This window comes from Salvelinus fontinalis, chromosome 30 (assembly GCF_029448725.1).
Source record: "Salvelinus fontinalis isolate EN_2023a chromosome 30, ASM2944872v1, whole genome shotgun sequence".
Lineage (NCBI taxonomy): Eukaryota > Metazoa > Chordata > Actinopteri > Salmoniformes > Salmonidae > Salvelinus > Salvelinus fontinalis.
Genome location: NC_074694.1, coordinates 12,381,391 through 12,406,655, shown reverse-complemented (window position 1 = coordinate 12,406,655; position 25,265 = coordinate 12,381,391). Strand labels below are relative to the sequence as shown.

The window sequence follows — 25,265 nt, the reverse complement described above, 5'->3', positions numbered from 1 at the left end:
TGTAATGGAATCCAAAGAGCTAGGCTTGGGCTAACCATAGATTACAGCATTAGTTAGGCATGCTTTGAAGGAAGTGTACAGAGGGGAACATTTTTTGAAGGAAAAGTATGTAAGGGACGTATCACGTGTCTATCTGGCAGGTAATGTGTTGTGTGGAAGGGAGGAGCTGAGAAAAGACAACATAAGAGAAGGATGCTTAGGAAGGAAGATTGAGTCCATGGTACCAACAAGAAAGCATGGCCTTCCTCAGGACTCTTTGTGTGGTGACAATAATGGTGACATTCCTGTCAAAATGTAAGTAGTACAATTCTAAATTTATCGCTGTCTTTATCCTACAGCGTTCTTCATTTATACTCACCTGGTTTAAAGAAGTTCGCTACTAAGTTTATTTCAGTTTGTATATAAAGACATTTGGACTGAATGAATTAACTAAATCAAATCGATTCAAATCGATTTAACATTGCAATATGTAACTTTTTGGGCAACCCAACCAAATTCACATAGAAATGTGAGTTACAGATATCTCATTATCTTTGAAAGTAAGTCTAAGAAGCGTTTTTGAGTCTTTTACTTTCGGGTTTATACACCAACTTCAAACCGCTGAAAAATCAATATTTTGGCTTATGGAAAAGTTATTCTCACCGGTTTAGATTGTGCAATGAGTCTGTACACAATGACTGCTTGTTTTGTCAAATAAACTGAAATAAGGTGAACTATAAGAATTCTTGCAACCAGGAAACGTTGGAGCGATTTCTGAGAAATGTAAGAGTTACTGGGTAGGAAGATATGTTTCTGGTGTCCATTGTCCTATAAGTAGTTGGTGACGGGAAAGCATACCTAGCAGACTCAACTTTCAAGTTCTTCAAGTTAATAATCCGCATGAGTGCAGATGGACAGGTATGTGTTTTCAAAAGTATTGAGTGAAGCAGAAATACTAATTGATGACATTGAGGAAAGAAGAAAGGTAACAAGTCACACTGATACATCTAGATTCTGGATTATAGTTTACAGGTAGGCCTATGCGTTTTCAAAAGTGTTGAGTAAATTGGAGCCGAGGAGGTCTTAGCCAAGCAGTTCAACATCTAGCTAAGATGTTTGGTGCAGTATTTCTCATGTGAAAAAATGTGCATGAAAACTAGTCACTTCTCAATAAATGACAGCAACCACTTCCCACTGGGCAAAAACTGGTTGAATCAACATTGTTTTCACGTCATTTCCACCCAGACTGTCAAAGTGATGTTGATCAATGTAGAAAAGTAAACATCATATTTTTTTCCACCCAACTTTTAACCTTAATCCAATGACATGGTGATGTTTTTGTTGATTTCACGTTGTATTCACGTTAGTTGACAATTCAACCAAAGTAAATCCAAACTAGACATTGAACTGACGTCTTTGCCCAGTGGGTTGATGTTTCCACTCCTACTAGGAGTTGTACGTTTGACCAGTCACCGACAAAAGGGCGTAGACTTCAACTACCGAACTTCGACTTGCCCCAATCATTTTTTGGTGTGCACGAACAGCCGGAAAAAAACTGCCGAAGACCAAAACGTCATAATATATGTGCAAACTGTTTTGACTGGAAACATACGTTAAGAAAACCTCTATGGGATTGGTGTCCCCCCCAAGGGACGGTTGAGCTAACGTGTGCTAATGTGATTAGATTAGCATGACGTTGTAAGTAACAAGAACATTTCCCAGGACACGGACATATCTGATATAGACAGAATACCATGCTATTGTTTGAGGAGAGTGCACAGTTATGTACTTGAAAACGTATCAATAAACCAATTAGGCACAGTTAGGCAGTCTTGATACAGCATTTTGAAACAGTAATGCAATGGTTCATTGGATCAGTGTAGAACATTGTGCACATACACTGCTGCCATCTGGTGGCCAAAATCGGAATTGTGCCAAAACTGCAATAATACATTGTGGCCTTTCTCTTGCATTTCAAAGATGATATAAAAAATGCATGTTATTTTCTTTGTATTATCTTTTACCAGATCTAGTGTGTTATATTCTCCTAGATTCCCACAAACCTCAATGTTAGCTTTCAAATGGTATCAAGAATATGCATATCCTTGCTTCAAATCAAATCAAAGTTTATTTGTCACGTGCGCCAAATACAACAGGTTGAGTACAACGTGAAATATTTACTTACAAGTCCTAACAAGCAGTGTAATTTTTTATAAAAAATTGTTTTTTGGTAAACAATAGATAAGTAAAGAAATAAAATAAAAAGCTGTAAAATGACAGTGAAAATAACAGTAGCGAGGCCATATACAGGTGGTACAGCTACAGAGTCAATGTGTGGGGGCACCGGTTAGTTGGGCTAATTGAGGTATTATGTACATGTAGGTACAGTTAAAGTGACTATGCATAGATGATAAACAGAGAGTAGAAGCAGCGTAAAAGAGGGTTGGCGTGACACAATGCAAATAGTCCGGGTTGCCAATGTGTGGGGTTACTGGTTAGTCAGGCTATGACAGGGATTTTGGCCTTGTCGGGCGTCTGAAGTACATCCTGTGCGTCCTGCTTGTTGAAGAAAAAATCTTTGTCTAATCCGAGGTGAGGGATCGCTGTCGTGATATCCAGAAGCTCTTTTTTGCCGTAAGATAAGGTGGGAGAAACATTATGTACAAAATCATTTACAAATAACGTGAAAAAAAATAATAGCACAATTGGTTTGTCGCCTGTAAAACGGCTGCCATTTCTTCCACCGCCATCTTCAGGTCCTGAGCAACAGGCAGTTAGATTTGGGTATGTCATTTTAGGCAACGACAAAAAAAGGTACGATCCTTAAGAGGTTTAACAATCAGTGTGTTATAACAATTGGTACTTATGCTGACGTCAGTCGGTATGTTCACTCTGATCAGTATGGGACAGTTTGTATACTCTTAGAAGAAAATAGTTCCAAAAGGGTTCTTTGGCTGTCCCCATGGCAGACCCTTTGAAGAACCCTTTTAGGTTCCACAGAGAACCCTCTTGGGTACCATATTGAACTGTCTGTGGAAAGGGTTCTACCTGGAACCCAAAAGGGTTCTTCAAAGAGTTCTGCCATGGGGACAGGCTAAGAAATCCTTTTAGGTTCTAGATAGAACCAAGTGTACCCAGTGAAAAGGCCAGGGTTTGGATACAGAGAGTAAGGGATGACACCTTTGTTAAGGATTAAGGAATTTCCTTTTCTTTCTGTCTTGTATTTCAGGCTCTCATTCACAGCTAAATGGTAAGTCCTTTTCACCACTTACAGATATTCTCTAAACACGATTAAAACCTTTTATAATGAACTGTTACACCAATGTGACCTATTCAACAAAAACCTTCCAGATAACCCATCATTCTCTATCTCTGTTAGTGTGCGGAACCCCTCCTCTTAACACTAGGATCGTGGGGGGTCAGGATGCTCCTGCAGGGAGTTGGCCATGGCAGGCCAGTCTTCACAGATTAGGCAGCCATTTTTGTGGGGGATCCCTCATCAACAAAGAGTGGGTATTGACTGCTGCTCACTGCTTTTCCAGGTAAGGATTTGTAGGATTCTGGGATACATTTAACCCAAACACCAAACTCAACAGTTCCACACTTTTAAAAACAATACTGTTACATTTTTATATATTTACTCTCTCAGTACCAGTACATCAAATGTGGTGGTCTACGTGGGTCGTCTGAGCCAGGAGGGCTCCAACCCCAACGAGGTGAACCGGACAGTCACTCAGATCATCTGCCACCCCAACTACACCAGAAGTACCCATGACAACGACATGTGTCTGCTGAAGCTCTCCTCCACTGTGACTTTTACAAACTTCATTCGGCCAGTCTGCCTAGCTGCACCAGGCAGCTCCTTCCATGCTGGGGCTACTAGCTGGGTCACTGGCTGGGGCACCATCCGCAGTGGAGGTGAGTGCTGTAGCTTGCTTTAAGTACTGCTGCTGATGGATCATAATTCTGATAGGTATTATGTATGTTGAGGAATACCTGTTGTCGCTCCTCAGTGTCCCTGCCCTCACCACAGACCCTACAGGAAGTGGATGTGCCAGTAGTGGGGAACAGGCAGTGTAACTGTAACAATGGAGTTGGTTCCATCACTGATAACATGATCTGTGCTGGTCTATCAGCAGGAGGAAAGGATTCCTGTCAGGTAAAATCTCTTGGTTATCTTCTTTGTTTATTACAATGTGGGCTAATGACACATTCGTAATCTGTGTCTGGTTTCTCAGACCCAGATTATACCTAGCCTAGTCCTAAATTGAAAAGCACTTTAAATAGAGATGATCCATTAAAAGTGCTTTTTAGTCCAAAACTTGTTTTAATTGGTGTCTAAAAAACTGACCCATTATGTTTCATAAGAAAATCTAATCTCAGTGACTGTAAATCTGTCAATGCATAGGGGGACTCAGGAGGTCCAATGGTGAGCAAACAGGGTATTCGCTGGATCCAGTCTGGCGTTGTGAGTTTCGGCAATGGGTGTGCCCAGGCAAATCTCCCAGGAGTATACGCAAGGGTGTCTCAGTACCAGACCTGGATCAACAGCCAGATCACCAGTGACCAGCCAGGCTACGTCACCTTCTCCTCCAGTGGGACTGATTCTGACCTCAGTGTCTCCTGTACTGGTCTTCCAGCCCCAGCCACCACCACAACAACTGCACCTACGACCACAACTACCACCAGAACTGCACCGAAAACCACAACCACCACTACCACCACAACTGCCCTTGTGACCAAAGCTGCCTCGACGACCAACACAACTGCTCCATCCATTACCACCACACCTATGACGATAACTACCCCTAAAACCACCACAACTGTCCCTAAAACCACTCCTGAACGTAAGTGGATTTACTTCCCTCTGTGAAACACACAAATTGCTGCCTCCTCTTGTAGCTACACCCATCTGTTACTCCTGTTGTAGCTATAGCCAACGTATCTGTAACTCTCCATTTGACCACATCCAAACGTTAGTGTTTATCCCTCTCTTTAAATCTACACTCAGCCAAAAGTCAGTCCTGATTTCTGTAGCGCTTCTCTCCCTGTTTCTGCAGCCGTGTTGTGCGGCAGTGCCTCTTTGAACTCCCTTACTGGTGGGGGCTTGGCCTCAGGGGGATCCTGGCCCTGGATAGCCAGTCTACAGACAAACGGAACACACGTCTGCGGGGGCACAATGGTGGCAGAGGACTATGTCATGAGCGATGCTGGGTGCTTCTCCAGGTAACACACTCCACTTGGTGTCTTGGTGCTCAAGTTGAAACAAGGACCTATTACATAGAAGGTATCGGGAATGCCAAGCTAAAGTTCCCCAACTTCACTATTCCCACCTCCCAGTCAGTCCGACGCCTCTCAGTGGACCGTGATCATGGGTCGTCTAAAGCAGAACGGCTCCAACCCCAACGAGGTAACCCTTAAAGTCATCAACATCACCATGAGCAACTTGACAGCCAACAACGTGGCAATCCTCAGACTGGCCAGCCAACCCACGTTGTCTGACTACATCCAGCCCATCTGTGTGGACCAGGGAAGCAGCACCTTCAGCATAGGGACTCAGTGCTGGGTGGCTGGCTGGGGCAGGGGCCAGGGTGGAGGTGAGTCAGTGTGTAATACTGGAACAGACTAACACTTCTGGCATGCCTCTGAAACTAAGCAGGGTTGGTCCTGGTTGGTCCCTGGATGGGAGACCAGATGCTGCTGGAAGTGGTGTTGGAGGGCCAGTAGGAGGCACTCTTTCCTCTGGTCACAAGAAAAGAATATCCCAATGCCCCAGGGCAGTGATTCGGGACAGTGCCGTGTGTAGGGCGGGACTTTAAACAAGTGTCCTGACTTTCTGTGGTCACTAAAGATCCCATGGCACCTATCGTAAAAGTAGGGTTGTTAACCCTGATGTCCTGACTAAATTCGCAATCTGACCATCATGACCACCTAATCATCCCCAGCTTCCAATTGGCTCATTCATCCTCTCTCCCCTGTAACTATTCCCCAGGGCATTGCTGTAGATGAGAATGTGTTCTCAGTCAACTTACCTGATCAAATAAATGTGTTCTTTCTGTTTGGTCAACTTGTTATTTTCGTCCTCTATTTCTCTATTCCGTCTTGTTCCTTAGCTGAACAGAACTTGCAGCAGTCCCAGACCTCTGTGTTGGATTGTGAGAGCTCTGGCTCCTCTGATAACATCTGCACTGCTGCCTTGGACCTTCGACAGGTACAGATGGGTCCGACAAACAAAGCAAACGCACAATAACGGGTTTCAAATGTCGACTCAGAAGTGTCAACTGGTGTATAGCAAGGATGGTTGCATCATGTCTGTTTAGTTATTGAGGATAGCTCTGCAACTGTTGGGATGTGATCTATTTGGCTTTGGCATCTCCAGATTTGACATCAGCAGAGCCTGCCTGATGGTAGGACATTTAGATCCACCTAGTGAGGACAGTCCCAAGTTTCATAATGATCTTCCAGTAGCTTGGTAGGCAACCAGTCTGGTTGTCTATCTGACATGACAATGCTGACCTCTCCCCCCGTGTGTTCGTTCTTCTCTCTCCCCACAGGGTGAAGGGGGTGGTCCTCTGATGTGTAAGCAGGGTGATGCATGGTACCAAGCTGCTGTTTTGACTGTCAACAGCAGCAACAAGACCAGCTCCAGCAAAACACGATGGAGCCGGAGTGCTCGCTCCTCCAACATCCAGGTCTTCACCAAAACCGCTCGCTTCCAGAGCTTCCTTCAGACCACTGTGGGCACGTTCCCTTCACCCGTCACTGCCAGAACCCCAATCAATGACACCAACACTGCCAACAGCACAACTGTCAGCGCAACTACCGCTGTCGTTACTCCTACCAGTGGGGTAACTCTGGCCCACTCATCCCTGGTCCTGCTCTTCTTGTCTCTCCTACTGTCTCTCGGTCAAGCCAGGTGACGCTGAGGAGTCACCTTCATGTAAACCTCTGGCAATAGGGTCTAAATGTGCTCTGTTTGAAGTATGTACCCTTGCGCTTAATATATTGCTGCTCTAGAATTTTTTGGTGAGTTTAATATGGTTATCCCAGAACTCAAATCTTGCGTAATTTGGTCAGATGCGTGATTTATTTCTGGGTCCATGTGTTTCAAATTGAGAGTTTGGGTTTGCGATGTCTCCATCCTTTGCAAAAGGAAACTCTCAGCCAAAGCAGTGAAATTTAAGCACCGCCTTCGCCCAATCCTGATAGGTCCAAATTATCAGTGAGGAAAACCTAAACATTGTAACTACTGCTGCTCGTTATCCTATGCCTCCCATTCCGTCTCAACAGATTATTTGGTTTCTGTACAACATTTGTCCACAAACACTGCCTGGTCTAACGCTGCCTGCAACAGTCTACTGAAAACAGAAGGTTTATCTCATCTAATTGTTTATTTATTCTGACTGGATGAAATATAAAACTGCCACTGTAATCAGTTCCCAAGTATTCTCTCTTTGTAGTCTATTATCAAGTCTATGCAGGTCAGTATTTCATGTTATGAGACAGATCAGGAAATTATTTATTTAAATGTAAAGACTTGATCTACTGTTGCATCTGGAAATTAAAATGATGAATAAATTGTCTACTTAATTTTTTTATTTCCAATAAACAGCAGAATTTATATAGACTAGACAACACACAACGTTTGTGTAAATGTTGTAGTGCAGCCAAACGATTGTGTCAAATGTGTTTTATATCAGTTGTACAACCTGAGTGATTACTATAGGTCATAGATTATATTCAACTTGAAAATGTCATCTTTAATTCCGCATTGAGAGTTACATTACAGTATATCCTTTATATAAACAAAAATACAGAATCATTTTAACAATAGAAGAGCAATATCTGTCTCGGTAATGTCCTTTGATATCTGTTTCGGTAATGTCCTTTATCTGTCTCGGTAATGTCCTTTATCTGTCTCGGTAATGTCCTTTATCTGTCTCGGTAATGTCCTTTATCTGTCTCGGTAATGTCCTTTATCTGTCTCGGTAATGTCCTTTATCTGTCTCGGTAATGTCCTTTGACAGCTGTCTCGGTCATGTCCTTTGACAGCTGTCTCGGTCATGTCCTTTGATAGCTGTCTCGGTCATGTCCTTTGATAGCTGTCTCGGTCATGTCCTTTGATAGCTGTCTCGGTCATGTCCTTTGATAGCTGTCTCGGTCATGTCCTTTGATAGCTGTCTCGGTCATGTCCTTTGATAGCTGTCTCGGTCATGTTCTTTGATAGCTGTCTCGGTCATGTCCTTTGATAGCTGTCTCGGTCATGTCCGTTGATAGCTGTCTCGGTCATGTCCGTTGATAGCTGTCTCGGTCATGTCCGTTGATAGCTGTCTCGGTCATGTCCGTTGATAGCTGTCTCGGTCATGTCCTTTGATAGCTGTCTCGGTCATGTCCTTTGATAGCTGTCTCGGTCATGTCCTTTGATAGCTGTCTCGGTCATGTCCTTTGATAGCTGTCTCGGTCATGTCCTTTGATAGCTGTCTCGGTCATGTCCTTTGATAGCTGTCTCGGTCATGTCCTTTGATAGCTGTCTCGGTCATGTCCTTTGATAGCTGTCTCGGTCATGTCCTTTATCTGTCTCGGTCATGTCCTTTGATAGCTGTCTCGGTCATGTCCTTTGATAGCTGTCTCGTCATGTCCTTTGATAGCTGTCTCGGTCATGTCCTTTGATAGCTGTCTCGGTCATGTCCTTTGATAGCTGTCTCGGTAATGTCCTTTGATAGCTGTCTCGGTAATGTCCTTTGATAGCTGTCTCGGTAATGTCCTTGATAGCTGTCTCGGTCATGTCCTTTGACAGCTGTCTCGGTCATGTCCTTTCATAGCTGTCTCGGTCATGTCCTTTGATAGCTGTCTCGGTCATGTCCTTTGATAGCTGTCTCGGTAATGTCCTTTGATAGCTGTCTCGGTAATGTCCTTTGATAGCTGTCTCGGTAATGTCCTTTGATAGCTGTCTCGGTCATGTCCTTTCATAGCTGTCTCGGTAATGTCCTTTCATAGCTGTCTCGGTAATGTCCTTTCATAGCTGTCTCGGTAATGTCCTTTCATAGCTGTCTCGGTCATGTCCTTTCATAGCTGTCTCGGTCATGTCCTTTGATGAGCTCCAGCCTGTGTCGGATCGATGGTCGTCCCAGTCAAAGTAAGAGAAGTCTCCACACTGTAGGAGCTTACTGTGGGAAATGTCCACCTCCTCCAATACACCACACACACTGACACACACCATATGAGAAGTACACAGGACACATAAGAAAGACATAAGACACACACACAAGATATGATAGAAGCATGCAGGCGCACACACACCCACGCACACACACAGACACAGACAAAATTTGACTCACATGTTCTGGGTTGCAGCCTATTGCTTTGATCCCAGAGCAGATGGCCATGGTGGCCAAGTCATCTTCTAATATACAATGTAAGGAACTTTCTTTGCAAAATATGTATCCCTCTCAGTGATTACTTAAGCATTTATCACTCTCATTGATTCTCCTCACTCTCTCCGAACTAGATACTAAAACCATATTCACTCCCTCTCTCCCAATTCAATATTAAACCCACCTCACTCCCTCTCTACCAGATATTAAACACACCTCCCTCTCCCTCAACTAGATATTAAACCCACCTCCCCTCCCTCTCAACTAGATATTAAACCCACCTCCCCTCCCTCTCAACTAGAGCGAAGGAGACAGAGAGCGAAGGAGACAGAGAGCGAAGGAGACAGAGAGCGAAGGACACAGAGAGCGAAGGACACAGAGAGCGAAGGAGACAGAGGGAGAGCCTGTTATTTTATAACTCACATATTGGAGATTATAATCATTTTGCAGTGATCAAACATCCAATTCTTCCACAGAGGATGGATTCTATAGTATTGAGGATAACCTGATTGTACAGAGAGCAGGGTAATATTACTCCCTCACCAATGGACATAAGGAAAGGACACAAATCTTCCTCAAAAAACAAGATCTTTATTTCGCCTACACCAATATGTAAATAATCTCTTACCGACGTTCTGAGTGTAGTTGCTGGGCATGGGCAGCCGGTCGTGAGGGAAGCGCAGTCTGTAAGAGGTGGGTATGGGCAGCTGGTCGTGAGGGAAGTGCAGTCTGTAAGAGGTGGTGAGGGAAGTGCAGTCTGTAAGAGGTGGGTATGGGCAGCCGGTGGTGAGGGAAGTGCAGTCTGTAAGAGGTGGGTATGGGCAGCCGGTCATGAGGGAAGTGCAGTCTGTAAGAGGTGGTGAGGGAAGCGCAGTCTGTAAGAGGTGGGTATGGGCAGCCGGTCGTGAGGGAAGTGCAGTCTGTAAGAGGTGGGTATGGGCAGCCGGTGGTGAGGGAAGTGCAGTCTGTAAGAGGTGGTGAGGGAAGCGCAGTCTGTAAGAGGTGGGCATGGGCAGCCGGTCGTGAGGGAAGCGCAGTCTGTAAGAGGTGGGTATGGGCAGCCGGTCGTGAGGGAAGTGCAGTCTGTAAGAGGTGGGTATGGGCAGCCGGTCGTGAGGGAAGTGCAGTCTGTAAGAGGTGGGTATGGGCAGCCGGTGGTGAGGGAAGTGCAGTCTGTAAGAGGTGGTGAGGGAAGCGCAGTCTGTAAGAGGTGGTGAGGGAAGTGCAGTCTGTAAGAGGTGGGTATGGGCAGCCGGTCGTGAGGGAAGCGCAGTCTGTAAGAGGTGGGTATGGGCAGCCGGTGGTGAGGGAAGTGCAGTCTGTAAGAGGTGGGTATGGGCAGCCGGTCGTGAGGGAAGCGCAGTCTGTAAGAGGTGGGTATGGGCAGCCGGTCGTGAGGGAAGCGCAGTCTGTAAGAGGTGGGTATGGGCAGCCGGTCGTGAGGGAAGTGCAGTCTGTAAGAGGTGGGTATGGGCAGCCGGTGGTGAGGGAAGTACAGTCTGTAAGAGGTGGGTATGGGCAGCCGGTGGTGAGGGAAGTGCAGTCTGTAAGAGGTGGTGAGGGAAGTGCAGTCTGTAAGAGGTGGTGAGGGAAGTGCAGTCTGTAAGAGGTGGTGAGGGAAGTGCAGTCTGTAAGAGGTGGTGAGGGAAGTGCAGTCTGTAAGAGGTGGTGAGGGAAGCGCAGTCTGTAAGAGGTGGTGAGGGAAGCGCAGTCTGTAAGAGGTGGGTATGGGCAGCCGGTCATGAGGGAAGTGCAGTCTGTAAGAGGTGGGTCTGGGCAGCCGGTGGTGAGGGAAGTGCAGTCTGTAAGAGGTGGGTATGGGCAGCCGGTGGTGAGGGAAGTGCAGTCTGTAAGAGGTGGGTATGGGCAGCCGGTGGTGAGGGAAGTGCAGTCTGTAAGAGGTGGGTATGGGCAGCCGGTCGTGAGGGAGGTGCAGTCTGTAAGAGGTGGGTATGGGCAGCCGGTGGTGAGGGAAGTGCAGTCTGTAAGAGGTGGGCATGGGCAGCCGGTCGTGAGGGAAGTGCAGTCTGTAAGAGGTGGGTATGGGCAGCCGGTCGTGAGGGAAGTGCAGTCTGTAAGAGGTGGGCATGGGCAGCCGGTCGTGAGGGAAGCGCAGTCTGTAAGAGGTGGGTATGCTTCCTATGAAGACCACCCCGACGTAGCCTGATGGCTCATACAGACTGGCATTCTCCAGATCCTCTTCACTAGAGAAACTCTCCAGACGGCCCGGCATGTCTACAGTGAAGAAACCACAAGAATCAAGGCAGACGTAAAGACACTGTCTGCAACCCAAATGGCACACTATTTCTGTTAGTGCACTTTTGAAAAGTAGTGCACTATATAGGGAATAGGGTGCCGTTGGGACGCATACACATGTAAAGCCACCAAGAGAGTAAACCAGGGATGGGCAACTCTGTTGGGGGCTGCAATAAAGATCTGAACTCTTCATGAGGGGCAGCAGTGGGGTCTGCATACCCACACAGAGTCAGTCAGAGTCGGCCACAGCGAATTTCACTCCAGACTCCAGTCAATACTTAACCCAGAGCAATGCAATGTTTTTAAATCCATAAGGGGAGGAGGGTGCAATCCATGCCTTGGTTTTTGTTTACGTGGTCACGGTTTCCAAATGCTAACTTTTTCACATTTATGCCACAAATCCAATGCAATATCTCTTATATTATCATTTTTCACACTTCATGTCCATCCTGCTACTTACTCATTTCCTGGGCCACCTGCTCCATGATGTGATTGGTGGCATTGTTGGCGGGGGTGTATCCCTGGACGTTGAGGACGGAGAAGTGCACCGTGTCCAGCTCCATAGTACTGATACCTCCATAGTAGACATGGAGGTTCAGGATGCAGAAAACAGCAGGCAGAGCAGCAGCAGGGGCAGGATCAACTCCTGGAGCAGAAAAGGCGCCAATCAAATCAATCAATTAATTAATGAATGAATCAAATCAACTCCTGGAAGGGCAATCAATCAACCACTCACTAACTGAATCAAGCAAAGGGATAAAGGGAATCTATCAAATCAAAAAATGTATAAAGCCCTTTTATATCAGCACTTTACAGTGACCCGGTCTAGACAGAAATTCACAAGACTGAGGTCAAATTAAAACGTGGATAGATATCGCCACGACATTCTAATAGATATCGCCACGACATTCTAATAGATATCCCCACGACATTCTAATAGATATCCCCACGACATTCTAATAGATATCGCCACGACATTCTAATAGATATCGCCACGACATTCTAATAGATATCGCCACGACATTCTAATAGATATCGCCACGACATTCTAATAGATATCGCCACGACATTCTAATAGATATCTCCAAGTCAGACTGACCTTGGGGAGCAGCGAGATGAATTGAAACCCTAAATTAGAGTGTTTGGCATGTCAAGCCCTCGGCTGGAGGTTGGCGTATCTTTCAAACAGCAACGGATTAAAAAAATATGTGTTAGCCGCTCCTATGACATACCTAGTCATATGCCTACTAGGTAAGTAGTAGCCAGGCACGAGCCTTGACTGTTGAAAGCCAGAAAGGCTCCTGCTCCTGTGAGCCAATCTCCTGTTTCTGTAGCGTGAGGCAGCTTGATGTACCCCCTGGACACTTTGCTAGTCTTTCACAGGGCCTTAACCTCTATCAGGTCCATATTAAAACAAGGTTTCTTGGGAGTAAAAAGCACACCCTGTGAATGGGGGTATTAAGTAATTTAAGAGCAGTGAATTACTTGCTTATCGTTAGTTTATTAATCTGTAATGTACAGTTATATCCCCAACCCCAAAAAAGGACACGTTTGATAAACACATCTTCGTCAAAGGATAATCATTAGAGCTAAACTGGCATTGCTGCTCTGCTCCCAGACAGGCCTGGCACAGAGACCTGGAGAACTACATAACATGCTTCATTTATTTGGTTGCGTATTAATAACATCTAAAAGTATTGCAGCCAGCCCAAGACGGATGATGACCGGCGGGCAGGATTAAAAAGCCTCGTTTATACTGTATACCGGGGTACTTGGAAATAGCCACGGGATGGTTTTTCAATACAGGCAAAAGCATTGAAACGATCTATTTTGATTTTTTTTTAATTAGCTAGCCCCTTGTGTTCAGTGCCTCGGTATTAGCGAATGTCCTGGGATGGCACAAGGTCTGTATGAAGGTATGACAATATGGATACAAGCCTATCGACCACTTCATTTTGACAATACAAGTACAGTAGGAGCTCTAAGTGCTAGGTTCGTCCCAAATGGCACCCTATTCCCAAAATAGCCTTTGACCATGATTAATGGGGTTTTGGTAAAAAGTTGTGCACTACAAAGGAAACAGGGTGCCATTTGGAAAACAACCCAAGTTATTCACCACTAGCTGCTTTAAACAGCTACTTTAACTTCCAGGAGGCCCCTCTCAAACACTAGCTACCCCTGGAGGAAAATATGAAGAGACACATACATTAATAATGCATTAGAGCAACTTAATCAAAATAAAAAATGCATGGCCATACAAAGCAGGATAAAAAAAAAATCTAAATCAAAGAAAGAATCGTGGAGACTTGCTGAGCTTCAAAGCAGAAGGCAGTCATATTTTCACTTGTCACGAAAAAGTTGACAGAAGCTTGTTGACAGGTGGGGTAGGATAAAATGATAAAGGCAAAAGGCTCTAGAGGTAAATAAAACAAGATATATTATTTCCTAGACAGTGTAATCATGGCCCTAGTGGAATAGGATGGACCTGATTGAGTGGTGCAGGTAGACTATAGCCACAAACAAAGCAGCATTCAGCAAGCTGTAGTACTATTACCGAACTATCCCTAATAGCACTAATGGGGATAGCCCAAAGGGTGGTGTGTACAATACTTTCGTATTAGCGTTCTCCTGTCAGCAGGAAAATATGCTGGCACCACTGGTTAGATACAGATGAGTTGGCTAGTTAGCTATACAGCTAGCTACTTTTCTCAGACGCAAAACATAAAGGTCCCGGGCGCATATTAAAGCTAGTCCTGGACAACAACAAAAAATCTAACTCAATGGGAAATCTCAATTGAAAGTAATTTTTTGTCAAAGACTAGGCTTAATACGGACCTAATGTTGTTAAAATCAGACAAAGCACAAGGTGCAGCAAATTACCACCCGCAGGCTTTGTTTTTTTGTCCTCCATTTGATGAGTAGATTCTTGTAAAACAGGCTTCTCGTTTGATGCCACACTTCGGCATCTCTTCTGTGTATAATGGGCTGCATACTAACGTTACTAGCTACCAGCACATTGCTTCAACTGTCTGGGTCATGAATAAGGTCGGGACGCTCTCCAAAACTGGCTAAATAATGGGTCAATGATTTAGCTGGCTAGGCTAATAAGCTAGCTAAATAGGCTTATTATATATTAAACGTTCGTATACCTGGGTATGTTTGACATGCAACATGAGAAAAAGTACAACCGAGCTGTGGCCAAGGATCGATAACCCGGTCATACATTAGCTAGTTAACTTAACTAGTTATAAGGTTAGCTAGCTACCGTTGATGTTAGTTAACTAGCAATACTAGACGAGTGGACTGTATGACTGATAGATATAAGAAATAAGGCTTAATAGTATGTAAAGCGCGTAGATACAAATAGTAAAAACTAGCTGGTCGTCTTTTAAATGGTTAGCTACTGTATGTAGCTACGACAGTAGTGAAGGGCACAATCATGCTAGGAGGCTAGCTATAAATTAGCTAGTTAGCCGCTAACAAGAGTATAATGTTCGTTTTATGTAAACAAACCAAAATAGCCCCACCTATGTGAAGCGGAAAATAACTAAGTACTTCTGGGTCACGTTTTTTGGGAGGGGAATCCTTCAGAATTAAAGTCATGTCCTGTATTCTTTGTAAATGAATAATTAGGGCGAAAATTATTGAAACATGTATCGGTATATTTTATACTAGTTATCATACAAAGAATAATTTAAAGTATTTCTAAAATATATTATGCCATTTATTTGCTTTATCTTTATTTGTTTAAGCCTAAATGGTAAACAATGTTTTTTTGTGTGTGCGCTCATACATTACATTTACATTTACATTTAAGTCATTTAGCAGACGCTCTTATCCAGAGCGACTTACAAATTGGTGCATTCACCTTATGACATCCAGTGGAACAGCCACTTTACAATAGTGCATCTAGATCTTTTAAGGGGGGGGGGGGGGGGGGGGGGGGGGGGGGGCAGAAGGATTGCTTTATCCTATCCTAGGTATTCCTTGAAGAGGTGGGGTTTCAGGTGTCTCCGGAAGGTGGTGATTGACTCCGCTGTCCTGGCGTCGTGAGGGAGTTTGTTCCACCATTGGGGTGCCATACACCCATCTAACATGATCTGTCGCAGTGAAAGACAATAGTGCGACTCCTGTTCCTGCATGTGGGTATTCATGCGTTGCAGGGACGCCCCCCGTCGAGCTTCCCATTGGTTCTTTCATACAGGAACCAATGGGATTCAGGAACCGCGTCGAGTACGTCATCTTCACGCTTGTGTGACACTTTTGAATGTGGGTCAAAAATGGAAATAAAAAATATTATCTTAGTTTATTGCCTCCGCCTACCGGAGTACTTGCTCGCTAGCAGGAGCGACACTAGTAGACAGTGTTCTTCGCTCCCGCCAGCTGAACACCTGCCCTCACCGTCGTTAGTTAGCGACACCGTGTGCTGACTTGCTAGTTAGTTAGTACCACCGGAGAAAACCGTGCCCGACAGGCGGGGGCGAAGGACACTGTCTACCGGTCGTCCCCACCACCTACTGTACTGTGTGTTCAAATCTCATCGTGGACAACTTTTTTTGTTTAGCTTTTTAGACACTTTTCAACTACTGCACTTGCTATTTTTGAGCTACTTTTCAACTACTTAACATGTTAGCTAACCCCTTACCCCTAGCCTAGCTAATGTTAGCCAGGTAGCTAACGGTAGCTTTAGTCACCTAGCTAACGTTAGCCACAACAAATTAGAATTCGTAACATATCATACGCGTTAGCAAATTCGTAACATATACGAGTTGTAATACAAAATGTATACATAACTTAGATTTTTTTTCTCATTTGGCCATCAGATTTGCCACCAATGCTCCTTATAGGACACATCACTGCACTCTATACTCCTCTGTAAACTGGTCATCTCTATACCCGTCGCAAGTCCCACTGGTTGATGCTTATTTATAAAACCTTAGGCCTCACTCCCCCCTATCTGAGATATCTACTGCAGTCCTCATCCTCCACATACAACACCCGTTCTGCCAGTCACATTCTGTTAAAGGTCCCCAAAGCACACACATCTCTGGGTCGCTCCTCTTTTCAGTTCGCTGCAGCTAGCGACTGGAACGAGCTGCAACAAACACTCAATCTGGACAATTTTATCTCAATCTCTTCATTCAAAGACGCAATCATGGACACTTAATGACAGTTGTGGTTGCTTTGTGTGTCTACCTTCTTGCCCTTTGTGCTGTTGTCCATGCCCAATAATGTTTGTGTCATGTTTCGTGCTGCTACCATGTTGTGTTGCTACCATGCTGTGTTGTCATGTGTTCCTGCCTTGCTATGCTGTTGTCTTAGGTCTCTCTTTATGTAGTGTTGTGTTGTCTCTCTTGTTGTGATGTGTTTTGTCCTATATGTATATTGTATTATTATTTTTTTATTATCCCAGGCCCCCGGCCTTTTGGTAGGCCGTCATTGTAAATAAGAATTTGCTCTTAACTGACTTGCCTAGTTAAATAAAGGTTAAATAAAAATAAATAAAATAGAAAACGTAACATATCATACTAAATGTAATTTCATGGATTTACATACAGGATTTACGTCATTTGGCCCTTATAGAGTGGCCCATAAATGTAAATTAACTTTTTTTTTCATATTGAATATACATATTGCACCATATGTTGTAAAAGGGGGTCCATTCTACTCAGGAGCACTTGTAGTTATGAAATACACAGAGTTTACACCCAGAGGAGCATTTGTAAACATTTCTAAAAACACAATTCCACTTTGACATTATGGGGTATTGTGTGTAGGTCAGTGACACAATATATCAATTTTATCCATTTTAAATATTCAGGCTGTAACACAACAAAATGTGGAAAAAGTCAAGGGGTGTAAATACTTTCTGTTTATTCCAATATGAAAAACATACTTCATTTAAGAGGATTTGCCACACTTTAAGGGCCGCCAAATGAGCAGAGACGCTGTAAAATCTGTGGATTTGGAAAGCTGAAGTGCTCCTGAGTAGAATGGACACCCTTTTACTGTGACACAACGTACATAAAAGTGTGTACTAAGTATGTCCAATATGGAAAAACAGATTGGATTTAAGATGATGGGCCACTATCAGGGCTGCAAAAAAAGTGCTCCCGAGTAGAATGAACCCCAAACTCCCTTTACAAGCGAAACAAAGTATTATGTACGGTGCAGTTTCTATATCCAATATAAAAAAAAAAACTGGTTGGATTTAAACTGATAGGCTGCAGAACGATCCACTTGCCTCGTACACTGTGAGTTTGTGAGTTTGGAAACTAGAGGTGCTCTTTGAGCACTCCCTATATTTTCCTCCCAAAATACTGTATCAATGTTGCATAGGTCTAAAAGGCAGGCAAAATGGAGGTTTCAAACTGGACACTTCCACTCAAATATGTACTAAAATAATTTTCCTTTCAACAAGTATAGGAAGCCCAGCCGTGAGGCCGGGCATCAAAAAATTAGTTGATACTCATAATGTTCCTCTCCACGGAAATCTTTAGTAAAAGGCGAAAGATTTATGCGATCTGAAGAGAAACCAGAGTGTACTGTTGATCGAAGGGGTTGACACCAACCAGATTCACAGCACTATCAATCTCGATAACGGTTATGGATAAATATTGTTGTGCTCAATTATATGGTCTGGTCAGAGACGCATAGATAAGGTTTTCACGACCATGTTCTTGTCGCTTTTATATGTAAGTGTTTTTGGTGGAATTACGGCAAATAATCAAATATTGTTTCTATAAAGCGTATGTAGACACATGATGGGGACCCTGGGTAATATAGTGTCCACTACTTCTGTCGTTACTAGTTACCACAGCCACAAAGTCATAAACCCCGCCCATTTCTACAATTTCGCTTCTAAATATTAAATGTTTAACCTAGCTCTAACCTTAACGACACGGATACATGTATGCCTAACCCTAACCTTGAAAGAAGACCATACATGTTTACAATGTGGCTGTGATAACTAGTGGAATCAACTACTTCCTGATTGTTTCCATTCCATGCTTAATTCCGTCGTTAAACTACTGCATTGAAGACTGGAATGACACGTTACACAAATTAGACATTTTCTTCTTTGGTATTTTGGTGGATCATGTAGATTTGGGATTGAGCAGTAGAGAGGGCTCCAGCCCTGCCTGTAGTAGTGGGGTAAGCCAGTAGGAGGCGCAGTTCACCACACTGAGCGCCTCACACAGCAGTCCACCAACTCATCATTTCAGCCGGATCCTGTCAATCTATCCGTTTTGGACTGTTTTGTTCCGGATCCTATTTCGGCCGGATCCGTTACCATGTTATGACATTTTTCTCTCTCACTTTTTTGCGATGCAACAACAATAATAAAAGCAACCAAAGTTCATTTGAGTTGCCTCTTCGTTTATTCTCCTGCCCCTACAAAAAAACGTTATTTGAAAAAACAAAAAACATTTTCAGCCCGGCCCTAATATTATAAGAGTTGATTTGGGTTGAGCCGGCCCAGGTTTATGGTTTGTGCAACATTGTAACCTATGTTTGAGACCAAAGCCCGTCCTTGTCTGTGTGAGAAGCGTGTCAGTATCTCTCACGTAACTAGAATGAGATTCACTTTCTATGATATCTCTCCCTCTCTGTTCTGATAGACATGAGCTTGCAACTCTCATCTCTCCAGCGTTGCACTTCATCATTTATTGCTTAGAATCATAGCGAAGGGTTCTGAAGGATCTGCAGCACCCTTTATAAACTGAAATACATCAGCCGATATTACAGAATTACTACTGTCTGTTCAGAAATAAATCATTCAGAAGAGCCCACTACACCATGAAAAGGCCTATCATTTAGCCACAGAGGATCAATTGCTTCTTAAAAAAAAAAAAAAAAGCCTAGTTGTGGAGTGTAGCCCAATAACATGGAATAGCATACAGTCGGGAACGTGCCAAATCTGTCGGTGAAAAACAGCATGCAGACAAAACAGGCCTTTTGCAATATTTCAAATACAACCGATGGAAAACACAGGTTGGAAAGCAAATGGTTCCTGCTGAAAAGTGAAGACTATGTTGTAGCCTACCAAAATACTTGATAAATTTCCAAATATTGTTTTACAAAGAGAGAGAGACAGAGAGATGTTTTTGACAGGAACACATTGGCCATCACCAGGGAGTGAGCTGCGCGTCATTGACCATCACCAGGGAGTGAGCTGAGCATCATTGGCCATCACCAGGGAGTGAGCTGCGTGTCATTGGCCATCACCAAGGAGTGAGCTGCGTGTCATTGGCCATCACCAGGGAGTGAGCTGCGTGTCATTGGCCATCACCAGGGAGTGAGCTGCGTGTCATTGGCCATCACCAGTGAGTGAGCTGCGTGTCATTGGCCATCGGTATTAAAAATATTCTGCCAAAGTCTCCAGTCATGTAAAATGACGTAGAATTGCACGAAATGCATTTATAAAATGCCAACATTTTCCCGGACCTAGGCTACTAAAACATTATCCCCATGTGTGCATCTCTGTAAGTGCCTCTACTGACCTATGCCATTATGCAAATGCGATGACATGCATGCAATGCTTTATTATAAAGGTGAACTCCCCAGGTCACCTTTATTTTATTAACATTTTTTATTTTACCTTTATTTATACAGGTTTTTTTCTCATTGAGATAATATCTTGTTTCCATGAGAGACTTGGTCCAATAGCACCTAGCGCTCAGTTTTTGTTCCGGCATCTCCCAAATTAACTGCTCTCCAGTTAGCATTCTCCCGTTCTGCTGCTCTGGTCTGGAGCTGCTCCTGTTCTGCTGCTCTGGTCTAGAGCTGCTTCTGTTCTGCTGCTCAGGTCTGGAGCTGCTCCTGTTCTGCTACTCTGGTCTGGAGCTGCTTCTGTTCTGCTGCTCTGGTCTAGAGCTGCTTCTGTTCTGCTGCTCTGGTCTGGAGCTGCTCCTGTTCTGCTGCTCTGGTCTGGAGCTGCTTCTGTTCTGCTGCTCTGGTCTGGAGCTGCTCCTGTTCTGCTGCTCTGGTCTGGAGCTGCTTCTGTTCTGCTGCTCTGGTCTGGAGCTGCTTCTGTTCTGCTGCTCTGGTCTGGAGCTGCTCCTGTTCTGCTGCTCTGGTCTGGAGCTGCTTCTGTTCTGCTGCTCTGGTCTGGAGCTGCTCCTGTTCTGCTCCTCTGGTCTGGAGCTGCTTCTGTTCTGCTGCTCTGGTCTGGAGCTGCTTCTGTTCTGCTGCTCTGGTCTAGAGCTGCTTCTGTTCTGCTGCTCTGGTCTAGAGCTGCTCCTGTTCTGCTGCTCTGGTCTGGAGCTGCTCCTGTTCTGCTGCTCTGGTCTAGAGCTGCTTCTGTTCTGCTGCTCTGGTCTGGAGCTGCTCCTGTTCTGCTGCTCTGGTCTGGAGCTGCTTCTGTTCTGCTGCTCTGGTCTGGAGCTGCTCCTGTTCTGCTGCTCTGGTCTGGAGCTGCTTCTGTTCTGCTGCTCTGGTCTGGAGCTGCTTCTGTTCTGCTGCTCTGGTCTGGAGCTGCTTCTGTTCTGCTGCTCTGGTCTGGAGCTGCTTCTGTTCTGCTGCTCTGGTCTGGAGCTGCTTCTGTTCTGCTGCTCTGGTCTGGAGCTGCTCCTGTTCTGCTGCTCTGGTCTGGAGCTGCTTCTGTTCTGCTGCTCTGGTCTAGAGCTGCTTCTGTTCTGCTGCTCTGGTCTAGAGCTGCTCCTGTTCTGCTGCTCTGGTCTGGAGCTGCTCCTGTTCTGCTGCTCTGGTCTGGACATACTTCTGTTCTGCTGCTCTGGTCTGGACATACTTCTGTTCTGCTGCTCTGGTCTGGAGCTGCTTCTGTTCTGCTGCTCTGGTCTGGAGCTGCTTCTGTTCTGCTGCTCTGGTCTGGAGTTGCTCCTGTTCTGCTGCTCTGGTCTGGAGCTGCTTCTGTTCTGCTGCTCTGGTCTGGAGCTGCTTCTGTTCTGCTGCTCTGGTCTGGAGCTGCTTCTGTTCTGCTGCTCTGGTCTGGGTATGCCACTGTTTTGAAAGATGTACTGCAGCGCCACTGATCCACATTTGAACAGAAGAGAAAGAGACGAGGGCCAGACTGAGTGGCAATACATCATGATAGTGATTTTAGTAGCCCATTTTAGATTGTTGATGTGGAACTAGTGCATGTTGGCTGCTATACTCAATTGACACTTGATTCCTACATGGACTAACATTTGCAGGTCACACACACACACGCACGCGCGCACGCACGCATGGAATGTGTTGCTTTGTGGCCCCTGTGCTCCAGTTTTAGATGTATTTTATGTAAACAAACCAAATCCAAGCAAGCTCCACTGTTTTGTGTCGTACTTCCCCTCTGCCGTCAAATGCAGTACCAAAGTGTGTGACGTTGACCAACCAAGAGTCACTGAATTTACCCAATTTTGTATTGCTGATTCAACTTGTTAGCCAGGATTCTTGCAGATAATCAAGGATTTACAACTTTCAGATGAGACTGAATTAAATGACGATTAATGTGACTGTTATGGATGTAAAATCTTACTAAATCTTTAAGAGTTTATTCGAAAGATAACAGCTCTATAAATATTATTTCGTGGTGTCCCTCTCTAGTTAATTAACATTTACATGATTAGTTCAATCAGGTAATGTTAATTACGGAGAAATTATTTTATAGAATAGCATGTCATAGCAATTAATCTGGCATAGTCAAAGACACGACAGTACTGCAGAAGATAGTTCTTTAGTCCAGTGTGAGGGAGTGAACTGTAGTGCTTCCATAGTATCTAACACCATATAGACCATGTAAATATTACGTCGTTAGGAATGTATTTTTGTGGTTTCTTGACTGACGTGTTCTCTCGACCCATGAAGAGTGCATGTCTGAACCCAGTTTGATGAGTCTCAGGTTGTCAGTAGTGCATTCAACTTCTACATACCAGTACACCCCTAAAACAGTAGCGGTTCTTGAACGTCTCCAAGTCTCTAAATGCGTCCATAATGGTACCCTATTCCCTATATCTTGTAGGTATTGCTCCAGTCAAAAATAGTGCACTAGACAGTATAGGGTTCCATTTAGGAAGCATCCTCAGTTTGATAGCATGGCACTTAACTTCTCACATACATCACCAGAACAGAAGCGGTTCCTTGAACGTCACCAAGACAAGCCTAGCTGATGAAAGTAGTGGACTCCCAAATGGCACCCTATTCCCTTTATGGTGAACCCTATGAGCCCTGGCCAAAATTATTGCACTATATAGGGAATAGAGTTGGGACGAAATCCAAAGTCTTTCCTGGTTGATGAAAGTAATGTGGTGTGTTTAAAGTAGAAGTAGAGCATGCTGGGACATTCCTCCTGACCTGCGGAAGCTGTGACCCTGCATGCTCTTTATCTTCCACAGATGGAGACTTGGCACAGTCTCTTTCTCTCTGGTGGAAATAGCTCCAACACACACGTGCGCACCCGCACACACACACACACGCACACGCGCACACGCGCACACGCGCACTCGCGCACCCGCGCACCCACGCACCCACGCACACACGCACACTCGCACACTCGCACACCCATACACACACACACACACACACACACACACACACACACACACACACACACACACACACACACACACACACACACACACACACACACACACACACACACACACACACACACACACACACACACACACACACACACACACTAAGTATGTCTAACCCCTATTTAGGCTCCCAGGCTCTAGCCTTCACCCTTCAGTTTCCTGTGGTTCTTTAATCTGGTGCTTAATGAATCCACATAGTTTTTAATAATCACCATAATGACATTGATCCTATGTAATCAGCCAGTCATAACCAGTGAATTGCAGAGTGACTGGCTGGGTAGATACAAAAGACTGGTCTAAACATTGTGTTGGTTGATCTCAGGGGCCATAGAGATAAGCCTCCAGTATGAGATGTGAACCTGGCTGCTACTAATAATACTAGCATTTATACAGCGCCTTTTTAGATGCTCACAGCGCTAATCCAAACTTCATCTAAATAGTTTGACAGGGTGGTAGGTTTGATATGGAATGTGTTGCTTTGTGGCCCCTGTGCTCCAGTTTTAGATGTATTTTATGTAAACAAACCAAATCCAAGCAAGCTCCACTGTTTTGTGTCGTACTTCCCCTCTGCCGTCAAATGCAGTACCAAAGTGTGTGACGTTGACCAACCAAGAGTCACTGAAGCTGGGCATCTGTTTAGAAGGCTGTAACGTTACAGAACGTTCAGAACGTCTGTTAGAAGAATTGTAAACAGGTCGATACTTTTAACAAGCATCAAATGCAGACGATGCAGGCAATTGTACACAAAATAAAATATCTACATTTTCAGTAACTTCTGACCACACGAAACAGAGACAATTTATTCACATAATATCACCATTCTAGATGGCGCCGAGGCTTTTGCAAGGAGAACAGGTGTGTGTATCAGGTTTGTATGACAGGAAGAGGAGGACCAAGCACACCCCAAATCTCATCGACGGGGCTGCAGTGGAACACGTTGAGACTCTTTGCTATTATCTAATAGTCACTTCATTTAGATTTATATTTAACCAGGCAAGTCAGTTAATAACAAATTCTTATTTACAATGACGGCCTAAGAACAGTGCATTAACTGCCTTGTTCAGGGGCAGAACGACAGATTTTTACCTTGTCAGCTCGGGGATTCGTTCTAGGAACCTTTTGGTTATTGTCCCAACGCTCTTAACCACTAGGCTACCTGCCGCCATTTAATAATTCTACCTACATGTACATATTACCTCAATTACCTCGACACCGGTGCCCCCGCACATTGACTCTGTACCGGTACCTCCTGTATTTAGCCTCCCCATTGACTCTGTACCGGTACCACCCCTGTATATAGCCTCCACATTGACTCTGTACCGGTACCATCTGTATATAGCCTCCACATTGACTCTGTACCGGTACCACCCTGTATACAGTCTCCACATTGACTCTGTACCGGTACCTCCTGTATTTAGCCTCCCCATTGACTCTGTACCGGTACCACCCCTGTATATAGCCTCCACATTGACTCTGTACCGGTACCACCCCTGTATATAGTCTCCACATTGACTCTGTACCGGTACCACCCCTGTATATAGTCTCGCTATTGTTATTTTACTGCTGCTCTTTAATTATTTGTTACTTTTACTTTTAGGTATTTTTTTAAAACTGCAGAGTCAATGTGCGGGGGCACCGGTTAGTCGAGGTAATTGAGGTAATATGTACATGTAGGTAGAGTTATTAAAGTGACTAAGCATAGATTATGCAAATATTTAATATAATGCAGAGCCCTATTTTTAACCAGAGCCCTATGAGGCAGCAATCATCTGTCAAGCATTCATTTCTTCTTTAGAATGGAGAGTTTTGATTTACAGAAATCACTGAGCCTTGTCATCACGACAAGGAGCTGGTTACAGAATGTGTGTGTGTGTGTCTAAGGTAAGTGAGTGACAAAGGTAAGTGAGTGACTAAGGTAAGTGAGTGAAGTTAGGATTTCCATCAAACAGTAGACGGCTCTTGGCGTTGTTGTGACAATAACTCCGTCAACTTAATGTTCACGTCAGCAGAAAGGCATGGTTTAAGTAGTTCGATATGTCAGCATCCTTTTAAGACCTCTCCTATAATGACTAGACATGTAGCAGCATGAGGGGTATTGTTTTCTGACATCTTGACT

General features: G+C 44.5%; 2 protein-coding genes and 1 non-coding gene across 6 annotated transcripts; 1 reads left to right on the top strand and 2 right to left on the bottom strand.

The window, feature by feature from the left end:
* The first annotated feature begins 217 nt into the window (after positions 1 to 217).
* Positions 218 to 7,341, top strand: LOC129828633 (transmembrane protease serine 9-like). Its single transcript, XM_055889724.1, has 10 exons — positions 218 to 294; positions 3,209 to 3,229; positions 3,359 to 3,521; positions 3,629 to 3,897; positions 3,993 to 4,138; positions 4,388 to 4,826; positions 5,040 to 5,205; positions 5,320 to 5,576; positions 6,093 to 6,190; positions 6,534 to 7,341. Exons 1-10 carry the CDS (start codon positions 237 to 239, stop codon positions 6,897 to 6,899), a joined length of 1,983 nt encoding a protein of 660 aa, XP_055745699.1. The 5' UTR covers positions 218 to 236; the 3' UTR covers positions 6,900 to 7,341.
* Positions 7,342 to 9,924: 2,583 nt separating this feature from the next.
* LOC129828635 (uncharacterized) lies at positions 9,925 to 15,715 on the bottom strand. Of its 4 annotated transcripts, none has more exons than XM_055889727.1 (3): positions 14,445 to 15,715; positions 12,070 to 12,255; positions 9,925 to 11,588 (listed from the first exon to the last, which is right to left on the bottom strand). In XM_055889727.1, the coding sequence occupies exons 1-3, from the start codon at positions 14,518 to 14,520 to the stop codon at positions 10,183 to 10,185; spliced, it is 1,668 nt and encodes a 555-aa protein (XP_055745702.1). In that variant the 5' UTR covers positions 14,521 to 15,715; the 3' UTR covers positions 9,925 to 10,182. The 4 variants fall into 4 exon arrangements, with proteins under 4 accessions (XP_055745702.1, XP_055745704.1, XP_055745705.1 ...); XM_055889729.1 differs by having other exon boundaries at positions 14,490 to 15,714; XM_055889730.1 differs by having other exon boundaries at positions 14,493 to 15,714.
* Positions 15,716 to 18,037: 2,322 nt separating this feature from the next.
* On the bottom strand, positions 18,038 to 18,153 carry LOC129829277 (U5 spliceosomal RNA). Its single transcript, XR_008755366.1, has one exon. It is a non-coding gene; the product is annotated as a U5 spliceosomal RNA (small nuclear RNA).
* Positions 18,154 to 25,265: the final 7,112 nt, after the last annotated feature.

Coding starts and splice junctions, on each gene's coding strand:
- LOC129828633 (XM_055889724.1), top strand. CDS start 237: ATGGCCTTCCTCAGGACTCTTTGTGTGGTGACAATAATGGTGACATTC. Junction 295..3,208: donor GGTGACATTCCTGTCAAAAT/GTAAGTAGTACA, acceptor CTTGTATTTCAG/GCTCTCATTCACAGCTAAAT. Junction 3,230..3,358: donor CTCTCATTCACAGCTAAATG/GTAAGTCCTTTT, acceptor TATCTCTGTTAG/TGTGCGGAACCCCTCCTCTT.
- LOC129828635 (XM_055889727.1), bottom strand. CDS start 14,520: ATGGAGGACAAAAAAACAAAGCCTGCGGGTGGTAATTTGCTGCACCTT. Junction 12,256..14,444: donor TCTGATTTTAACAACATTAG/GTCCGTATTAAG, acceptor TTTCTGCTCCAG/GAGTTGATCCTGCCCCTGCT. Junction 11,589..12,069: donor GCAGGTGGCCCAGGAAATGA/GTAAGTAGCAGG, acceptor TCTTCACTGTAG/ACATGCCGGGCCGTCTGGAG.